This window comes from Pongo pygmaeus, chromosome 19, assembly GCF_028885625.2.
Source record: "Pongo pygmaeus isolate AG05252 chromosome 19, NHGRI_mPonPyg2-v2.0_pri, whole genome shotgun sequence".
NCBI classification, from domain to species: domain Eukaryota; kingdom Metazoa; phylum Chordata; class Mammalia; order Primates; family Hominidae; genus Pongo; species Pongo pygmaeus.
The window spans coordinates 78,217,744-78,227,973 of NC_072392.2; the positions used below are offsets into that span (position 1 = coordinate 78,217,744).

At 54.4% G+C, this 10,230-nt stretch overlaps 1 protein-coding gene across 3 annotated transcripts in view; it reads left to right on the plus strand.

Moving 5' to 3' along the window:
• Positions 1 to 5,118, plus strand: part of NMT1 (N-myristoyltransferase 1) — a 53,283-nt gene extending 48,165 nt beyond the window's left edge. For 2 of the 3 annotated variants that reach the window (XM_063656770.1, XM_054459089.2), the window contains 4 exons: positions 2,101 to 2,271; positions 2,859 to 3,026; positions 4,004 to 4,141; positions 4,762 to 5,118. In XM_063656770.1, coding sequence (XP_063512840.1) covers positions 2,101 to 2,271; positions 2,859 to 3,026; positions 4,004 to 4,141; positions 4,762 to 4,782 — 498 coding nt within the window. In that variant the 3' untranslated portion in view covers positions 4,783 to 5,118. Of the gene's footprint in view, positions 1 to 2,100; positions 2,272 to 2,858; positions 3,258 to 4,003; positions 4,142 to 4,761 lie in introns of those variants that run through there. The other variant, XM_063656769.1, reaches the window with a different exon arrangement.
• The last annotated feature ends 5,112 nt before the right edge of the window (positions 5,119 to 10,230 follow it).

The following is a 10,230-nucleotide window of genomic DNA, read 5'->3' on the forward strand; positions in this document are numbered from 1 at the left end:
GTAGCTGGGACTACAGGCGTGTGCTGCCATGCCCGGCCAATTTTTGTTTTTATAGAAATGGGGTTTTGCTGCCAGGCGCAGTGGCTCACACCTGTAATCCCAGCACTTTGGGAGGCCAAAGTGGGCAGATGACGAGGTCAGGAGATCGAGACCATCCTGGCTAACACAGTGAAACCTCGTCTCTACTAAAAATACAAAAAATTAGCCAGTCGTGGTGTGGTGGGCGCCTGTAGTCCCAGCTACTTGGGAGGCTGAGGCAGGAGAATGGCGTGAACCCGGGAGGCGGAGCTTGCAGTGAGCTGAGATTGCGCCACTGCACTCCAGCCTGGGCGACAGAGCCAGACTCCATCTCAAAAAAAAAAAAAAACAACACGATTTTGCCATGTTGCCCAGGCTCGTCTGAATTCCTGGGCTCAAGTGATCCACCCACCTCAGCCTCTCAAAGTGCTGGGATTATAGGCGTGAGCCACCGTGCCCATCCCAGTAGGGATTCTTAAAAATCCCTTCTCAGGCTGGGCGGTGGCTCACGCCTGTAATCCCAGCACTTTGGCAGGACAAGGCAGGCAGATCACAAGGTCAAGAGATTGAGACCATCCTGCCAACATGGTGAAACCCCATCTCTACTAAAAACACAAAAATTAGCTGGGTGTGGTACGTGCCTGTAATCCCAGCTACTTGGGAAGCTGAGGCAGGAGAATCGCTTGAACCTGGGAGGCAGAGGTTGCAGTGAGCCGAGATCGCGACATTGGACTCCAGCCTGGCGACAGAGCAAGACTCCGTCTCAAAAAAAAAAAGGAAAGAAAAAAATCTCTTCTCTTTCCTCGGAGTGCTTCCTATTGGCCATCAGTCCACACAGTTACTGTGTTCCTGCTGACGTGAGGCTGCCTGCCTGGACTCCTCAGCCTCTAAACAGGATTGATCACTCTGAAATCAGGCTTATCCACCAAGTGATTGCGGTCATTAGTGTCCCATCTTGAGAGACTGCTGCAGTACCGTTAGACACTGCCAAAAGCACAGGCTTGGGGGACTGTGGTATGTGTCTTCTCCCTTCTGTTCTCATGACAGATCTGCTGTGCGTTCTAGGCCAGTGGGCAGGCAGGCAGAGAGCATTCTTACAGTGCTGCAGCAGCCAGAAGAATGTCTCACCCATGTCTGGGTGGAAACCCCAGCATGACTGTGTTTTCAGTCCAGGATTTGAGGTATCATTGTGGGAGCTGCCATGTAGAATGAGGTCATTGAGCGTTCCCCTAGAGAGACGAGGATTTAGCAAGGAATTTTAGAGGCTGGAGGTTCTAGAACTGAAGTTTTAGAAGCAATTCCTACACTGGGAAGCATTGTGTCAGGCACTGACTGAGGCCTGTAAACTGTGACACCACCCTGTTTGCAGATTGCCCCAAGCCCACCTTTGTGTATCTGAGCCGCTGGGGATGTTCTACCAGCCCCGGTATTTGCTCCACAGGATCACATGGTTTCGTTCCACTGAAGCATTTTTCTAGCAAAAGCAGCTGCCGGGTGGGACGCTGACTGGGGATAAAATCCTGGGAGTATGCTGCTTTTCTTCTGAATTTAACCAGCAGCCATGTCTCTCTGGGAAGTACTGGTGTAACGATGTCTGGGTGGGCAGACCCTAGCTGGGCCCTGGGGTCTGTCTGCGAAGTGCTCTAAGTCTAGCAGAGAAAGAGCAGTGAGTGTGGGATGGCATCAGTCACAGTTCAGTGAGAAGCCTGTGAGGACCGCTGGGCTGCGCGGGCAGAAGGTACAGCTAGAAAGGCCAACCTGGCCCAAGGGTAGAAAGTCTTGTGCTCTGGGGTGGGGAGTTTGAAAAAAGGGTGGAGCATGAAGGGTTGTGTTTTCTTAGGGAGTCAGCCTGGGGCCATGTAGATGGTTGATTGATGTAGCAGTCTGAGTCCGCCTGGACTAGGAGGGAAAGGGCCAGAAGATACGGAAAAGGCAGGCCCTGTGCCTGAGGAGATATGCACGGGGGTGCAGGGAGCCGCAGAATGACCAGGGATTCTCTCTTGAGGGTCTGATCTATCCTTGCCATGGATAGATCCAGGGTGATCAGCTCATCTCACTCCATCTCTTCTGTCTTGCTTCCAGACTCCCAAGACAGCTGGGCTGCGACCAATGGAAACAAAGGACATTCCAGTAGTGCACCAGCTCCTCACCAGGTACTTGAAGCAATTTCACCTTACGCCCGTCATGAGCCAGGAGGAGGTGGAGCACTGGTTCTACCCCCAGGAGAATATCATCGACACTTTCGTGGTGGAGGTGAGTCGGGGAGTGGTGTTCCAGGCCTCTAACGCGTTCCCAGAGAGGCACCCCACTGAGTGGCTGGGTTCCCAGGGCTCGAGTGTTGGCACCCTAGACTTCCTTGACCATCTGTGTTTGGTCCTCCCTAAAAACAGGGGGTTGGTGCTTGAATTTGCTGAAAAGATACCTCTGGATCTGGCTTGAGCCCTTCTCCCCCTCTGCCCCACTTTGATAACACAAAAGAGAGAACTGAGCCCCGCTTAATCCTTCAGGAAAGCCTGCAATTCCCTGCCTGTCCCAGCTTAACCCAGTGCTGACCAGACATAGGAGACACAGTCTGGGGGGATGTGAGCTGTAAGAAGAGGTCCCTGGCGGTGCCCATGCTGGGAAAGAGGTCTGGCAGGTTCAGCCCACGATCACGGCTCTGTCCTCAAGTGCCCTGAGCCAATGTCCCTCCTCCTCCCCACATGTCCTGTTGCAGTTTCTACCCGTTTATCTAGAGGGGCAGAGCTGCCTGAAGGTGGAGTGAGAGAAACATTTTGTTCCTGGGCCGCAGTGCCACTGTGCATGCTTGACATTGCGTCTTTTTATTGCCTTCCCTTCAGAACGCAAACGGAGAGGTGACGGATTTCCTGAGCTTTTATACGCTGCCCTCCACCATCATGAACCATCCAACCCACAAGAGTCTCAAAGCTGCTTATTCTTTCTACAACGTTCACACCCAGACCCCTCTTCTAGACCTCATGAGCGACGCCCTTGTCCTCGCCAAAATGGTGAGGAGCAGACCAGGGGGTCTCTGGAGATGTGCGGGGAAGGGGCAGTGGAGCCATGGTGAGCACAGCTCCCGGGACGTAGCCTCCCATGGGCTGGAGGCTCTGAGTCCTCCTCACCTGTTCTGCTTAGGCAGGGTTCCCACAGTTTTTAGCCAGAAACTCAAAACTCGGAGGGAGCAAGGAGCATCCGAAGTGAAGGCATTGAACTCCTCCTGATTCATTTCAGTGAGTTTCGTTCTCACAGGAGGCGCCACCAAGGAGCCTGAATAGCCAGGCCTTCCCTGGGAGGACAGGGGTTCTCCTCACAGCTTTCCCAGCGTGGGAAAGGGGTGATTGCTGTCTATCGTGGTGAGTCATTGGAGCGTCCAACTGCCAGCAGCGGGTGGCGAGCCCGTCTGTCAGTGCTTTGCTGTGGGTTCTGGTGACCTGTGCCCAGCCCAGCCTGCTGTGGGCAATCTGGTCCCTGCCCTGTGAGAGCTTCTGCTGCAGTTGGTGAGGTTTAGGAAGCATCTTCACAGTCTCCAAGCGACGCAGCAGGTGTCATACAACATGAGGTGCACTGAGGGCCTGAGAGTTGGGGCATCCATGGAGTAAGGAAGCAACACAAACCCCACGTAGCTGACCAGAACCAGCTTCTCAGAGGAACGGGCTCAGGGTTTGGACTCCAGAGAGGACTGTGGAGGTTACTAGAGTTTCAGGGAGGCATAACCAGGAATAGCAAGAGCCCTGGCCTGGACACTGAGTACATATGTGTACACTCTGAGGGACACTGGGCAGAGGCCAGGCTGGAGGGGGCGCTCAGAGTGTCCTGAGAACTACCCAGAGAGCGGGGATTAACGTGGAAGCAGCGGAGCTTCTGAGGGAACCTTGTTCTTGTGGCTGCCCACAGGACAGCTTTGAAATGGCAGCAAAGGGGTAGGAAGGAGGCTGTCCCCACCTGTCCTCACCTGTTCTTGTTTCTCCCTGCTGCTTTGCAGAAAGGGTTTGATGTGTTCAATGCACTGGATCTCATGGAGAACAAAACCTTCCTGGAGAAGCTCAAGTTTGGCATAGGGGACGGCAACCTGCAGTATTACCTTTACAATTGGAAATGCCCCAGCATGGGGGCAGAGAAGGTAGGTGACGCACAGCCAGAGTCCAGGCCGCCCGGCCCAGGGAGTCCGTCTCCAGCAGAAACCGGGCCATGGGTTGGGGAGACAGCCGCAGTCTGGGTCCTTGTTACCTCGAGTTGAACCTTTGAAAATGCCCTTCCTCTGCTGGCCAGACCAGCAGGTCAGCGTTCCCCTCTCAGCAACTGGTGTGAGGATGGCAGAGGGGACAGAGCCACACAGGAGCACGAAGGTCATCTCCAGTGAGGCCTTCCCACTTGAGGGAACCGTGGAAGTTGAGTTGCCCATGGTTTGCCAGGAGGGTAGGGCTGGGGGAACTCTGAGGAGGTTTCCTCTCCCGAGCTGCTGCCCTCTTCTGGCATGACACTTTCTTAGCCCTTTCTCCTCCAGCACCACAGGGGACATGGGGGTGAGCTGGAGCGTGGGCCAGTTTTCCCTGGGAGGTCTGATGGACATGTGAACACTGGTGTGGAGGTTGAGTGTGGGGCCGGCTGGGTGTGAGTCTGCTCCCACAGCACAAGCGGTGGACCCGGGCCCAGCCACTCGGAACTTCGGGGATAGGGGGTGTGGGAGAGTCTTTGGGCCACTGTCGACTCAGCTCTGCCTCTCTCTGTTGGCTCTCCTAGGTTGGACTGGTGCTACAATAACCAGTCACCAGTGCGATTCTGGATAAAGCCACTGAAAATTCGAACCAGGAAATGGAACCCCACCACTGTTGGTCCAATTTTCACAACACGTGAGAACCCCTGGCAAAGGGAGCAGAACTGAACCGGCTTTACCAAACCGCCAGCGAACTTGACAATTGTATTGCGATGGCGTGGGCTGCGTGACGTCACCTCCGGTCGTGTCTCTGGTCTCCGTGTTTTCCAGTTAATTACATCCTCATGCAGCCGTGATCAAGGGAATGTAACTGCTGAAAACTAGCTCGTGATTGGCATATAATGGAGTTAACGGGTGAATAATAAAAGTATATATATATATTATATATATATAAATATTTTAAATATCTTTCATGTTCCAAATGTACAAGGATGTTTGGTCTTTAATGAAAAGCTGAATCCAGATCATTCCTCAGAATGAGGACCTGAGGACAGTGGCAGACAGACGCGTTGGCACAGTTCATGGTTTCCTCCAGAGGAGACATTGGCTTATGGGGAAAAAGAGGATCTGGAGAACCTCATCCAGCTCCCCTTCTGAATCAGCTAGGATGACTGGCTTTGAGAAGGAAGGGAAGATGGAACAGGCTCAGATCTCACGGGATGGCACGTGGAGCTCTTGGCTGGGGCTGACCCTGGGCAGGGAGTTTCCTGCAGGGCCAGACCTGCCTGCATTCTGAGACACAGCAATGGATGGTCCGCAGAAGCAGACCTCATTGATTGAGTCCTTTTCTTCCATCCCCTTGGCCTGCTCCCTGTAGGAAGTCATCCTGCCAACTGATTTAAAAGGGCTCTTTAGCCAGTTGTTGTCAACCTTATAGGGATGAGTCCCCTGTGAGATTTTGCTTTTCCACTGCCTGGGATGATGCAGTTTGAAGAGGCCCTTGGACCTCCTTGTAACATCGGGGACCTTTGGAGACCATATCAGTGTAAGCCCTGCTTAGCTCATCTTAGAGCAAAGAGCCAGCGCCCTGATGTCCCCGGGGTGGCTAGGCAGGAGTGGCATGGGGCCAATACCCAGACCCCTTCAGCCACCAGCCCCTGGCCTGTGCCTTCCAACCCATTAGCCATTTCTTCTTGTGCCCCTTTCCAAGATACAGCCTGCAAGTGGTAGCAAGAAGTGATTAGAGGCAGATCTGGACTTGGCAACAGAAGTGGTTTCCCATTTCCATTGTCTGAGTCTGATTTTCGCTGATGCTGTTTTGTGGATTTTTGTGGTAGTGATGGTTGTCAGTGCTGCCAGTTTCCCAAAACGTAATCAAGCCTCTGGTCACATGGCTGTCGATGTAGGCATTCTAGAGTGGTGTTCAGCCAAGTGACCGGGCAAAATTGGGCTGCGGAATTGTCAGGAACTCACTTCCAGGCTTGGATGTAATTTTTGCTCTAGAGAGAAGCAAGTGGTGGGGAGGAGGTAGCATGACGTGTGGCATGCGGGGTTTCCTTGCTGCCGTCACCTCTCCGCTCATACAGGAATGAAGCCTTAGCCAGGAGGCCAGGCTCAGCCCTGTGCCACTCACCGAAGCCACTCTCTACAAGCCAGCACGGGCTTGTTGCAGGCTGTGGGTTTTGGTGTGGTTTGTCAGAGGCTAATTCTGCAGAGTTTCCAAAACCAGAAGACATCGTATGCTTGGGATGGGGGCTGTGCCACCCGTGGGAATGCTGCCCGCTCTGCAGACTGCTGCTAGAGCCAGCAACTCCACTAAGGTGGATTTTCATCAGAGGCCTGCAGGGGCCTCCCTTTTCCCATTGTTCCTGTGCTGCAAATTGCAGGCCCCAGCAATCGTGACTGACGTTTGACTCCTTGACTCCAAGAAACCGAGACCAAAGAAGCTGCTGTTCTTAGCAAGATGCGCACTGCGTTCCACAGGTGGGAGGAGTCGGAGAGGCAGGGGCTTGCTTTGCAGCCCCACAGACAACAGTTGCACAGTGCCTCAAGCCCCAGAGTGGCTCACCCTGTCCAGACCTTTGAGGATATCAAAGAACAAAGTGCCCAAGTCTTTCCTACCTTGGGGGAACCTGGAACTTGGAAAGGCTCCCTGTCCTAGTCTTGATCTGTTCTGGGCCAGGTCCCAGCTTGAGCTGCCTCTGAGATTTGGGCTGTGCGGATCTCTGGAGTGAGCTCTGTTTCGGTTGACCCAGGTCATGGAATGGAAATGGTGAGGCCCCAGGGGCTGTTCTGGAAGAAACAGATCTCCTGGCAAAGGCCCCAGCATCTCCCTCACTGAAACCAGGTGGCCGGCTCCTCGGACTCTGCTTTATCTCGTGGTGAGAACCCTGCCCAGGTGTGCAGGGTTTGGCTTGCGAGCTGCTTGCTGCTCGTCTGATTTTTGTCCCAGTAGTCCCTGCGTTCTTCATTCAACCCCTTCTGGGACTTCAGGTCAGAGAGCTCAGAGAGCACCATCCCGGGGGTCAGGGCCTCCCCACAGGAGCCCTGCAGTGTGGTGGCGCCATGGCTGGCTCGAACCAAGCAAAGGAAGGACCCTGAGGCCTTCACGCTGACTCTCCTCGAGCAACTGCTGTTGGAAGGCCTCCCTGGGCCTGGCCCCCACCCTCTGCCACCCAGTCCTCCCAGCTGCCATGTTTCAAAGACGACCTTTACCTCCTGCCTTTGGATTGACTCTGCATTTGACCACGGACTCCAGTCTGTGTGTAGGGAGAGAGCTGAGTAGGAGGCCTCCACTCCGGATCGAGGCCTGTATAGGGCTCGTTTCCCCACACATGCCTATTTCTGAAGAGGCTTCTGTCTTATTTGAAGGCCAGCCCACACCCAGCTACTTTAACACCAGGTTTATGGAAAATGTCAGGCCTTCCCCACAACTCGCGTCTAACTGCCGTCGCCACCCTACTTGCTGGCTCTCGGAAGCCTAGGGGAGTCCCTGTGGTCCTGAATTCTTTGCCCAAAGACAACCAGCATTTAACCAACCTAAGGGCCCAAAGGCCTTGGACAACTGCATGGAGCTGTGCTCTAGGAGAGGGAGGGGAACCAGATGTTAGGTCAGGGGAGGGAGCAGGAGTGTCCCTCCCGTCAGTGCCTACCCACCTGTGAGGCAGCCTTCTGATGGCCTGGCCCACCTTCCCCAGAACCAGGGGAGGCCTGAGGCTTCAGTTTTGCTCTGCTGCAAAATGAAGGCGGGCCCGCAAGCCGACTGCACCTAGGGAGGCTGTTGAGGACAATTTCATTCCATTAAATTAAAAAATACTGACTGGCTGGCAGGCAGGTGCCACGTCTGGGAACAGGGATGGGGGAGCTTCACCTTTTTGTCTTGGCTTTTCTTTGGGCTATGGGGGGGCATCCATTTCCAGGGTCGGGGAGGAAATACCAAATGCATTGTTGTTCTGCTCAATACGTCTCACTTGTTTCTAATAAAGAAAGCAGCTGAACAGACCCTCTGTCCTGGTATTCCTGGTCAGCAGATGGCAGTGGAAGAAACGGAGTGCTGGGGCCTAGGCTGGAGCCAGGACAACAGGGCTTGGCCACAAAGTCCCTCAAGCCCACAGCACCAGGCCAGCTTCCAAAGGCCTTCCTTTAAGGCTGCCCTTCTTCCAGGGCAAACTTGGTGTTGTCAGACCCTTCCCACCCGCCAGAGACGAGCTGCTGTTGACCCAGGTTCACTCCAAGTTAGAGCCAGCTGGGCTCTCAGCCAGCACCTGAGAACCTCAGCACAGGAGCTGGCCCAGGCTTCCCTAGCTGGGCACAGAGCAGCCCCCTTGGTCCAGGTCAGCAGTGGCTCCTCTGGTGGAGGTGCAGGCCCCGTGCGTTCCCACTGTGCCCAGGTGCCACATCTCTCCTGCACCACTGGCCAGGTGGTTCTTTGAGTCACTAGGGGTGCATTTTAACATGGCAAGTTGCTGGGCCCCAGTAGCTGTGTTTAAGTCTTCCCATTCCCCCTGTTCTCATCCTCTGGAACTTACCCATTCCCTGACCCCCTGATCCTTTCAGGTCCATGACTGGTGCCTCCAAGCCCCTTTCCAGGGAAGCTGAGAGGACACAGGACCTGCCTGACCCCTCTAAAGCCCCCCAACCCTCCTGTCCCAAACCAAGTCACTCAGGCTCCTATGGCCCATGCCTTTTTTCCTGCCCTTAGCTTTGGGCTGAGAGAACATAGCCCTATGTGTTGTTTCTACCCATGGGCCTCTGGGGTAAAAAGCTGTGATTTCAGGCTGGGCATGGTGGCTCGCGCCTGTAATCCCAGCACTTTAGGAGGCTGAGGCGGGTGGATCACGAGGTCAGGAGATCAAGACCATCCTGGCTAACACTGTGAAACCCCGTCTCTACTAAAAATACAAAAAAACTAGCCGGGCGTGGTGGTGGGTGCCTGTAGTCCCAGCTACTTGGGAGGCTGAGTCAGGAGAAAGGCGTGAACCCGGGAGGTGGAGCTTGCAGTGAGCCAAGGTCGTGCCACTGTACTCTAGCCTAGGCGACAGAGCGAGACTCCATCTCAAAAAAAAAAAAACAAAAAAAACAAAAAAAAAAAACCCTGTGATTTCTCCCTTGCTTCTGCTTCCCAGTTCACTTCCTTAATTAAAGACTCTTGCCCTTTTGGCTGGGTGCAGTGGCTCACGCCTGTAATCCCAGCACTTTGGGAGGTCAAGGCGGGTGGATCACCTGAGGTCAGGAGTTTGAGACCAGCCTGGCCAACATGGTGAAACCCCGTCTCTACTAAAAATACAAAAATTAGCTGAGTGTGGTGGCAGGCGCCTGTAATCCCAGCTACTCCGGAGGCTGAGGCAAGAGAATCGCTTCGAACCCGGGAGGCAGAGGTTGCAGTGAGCCAAGATCATGCCATCGCACTCCATCCTGGGGAATGAGCAAGACTTTGTCTCAAAAAAAAAAAAAAGACTCTTGCCCTTTCAAGGCAGCCTTCTCAGTGTTGGGCCCTCATCTTAGCCTTCACCCCTTCCTCTTGGTACCAGATACGAAACCAGAGAAGCCAAGCAGGATGGGCACTCAGCCCTGGGTCTGGTGCTCACCTGACCCAGACCCCCCAGCCAGCCCCTGGCCAGAACTGGCTCTGCAGGGGCAGGGCAATGCTAATAGCTCTTCATTTGCTAAAACTGGACTTAGCCTCACCGTGCCTCCCATCCTGAGGCTGCAGTTTGGCAGCCTGACCCTCTGACAGCCCTGAGTGCCAGATGCCTGGGCTGCCTGGCCCAGCCCATTCCTTCTGGGCCCTTTGGATTCTGATTATCCTTTCAGACACACAAATTCACCAGAGCCAAACGCCACTCCCAGCATGAAGGAGCGGGGGACACTGCCACTTTCTGCATCAGTTCTTGGAGTTGCTAGAAGGTGGAGTCTGCCCCAGCCCTGTGTTTTGGTTTCTGCAGGGCTTGGGGCCAGTTCAAGGCCTATCCCAGCCCAGTTCCAGGCCACCCTCTGGGGACTAATGTCAAGTTCTGCCCTTGTCCAGTGCCGGCACTGTTGCCTGGCAGAACCTA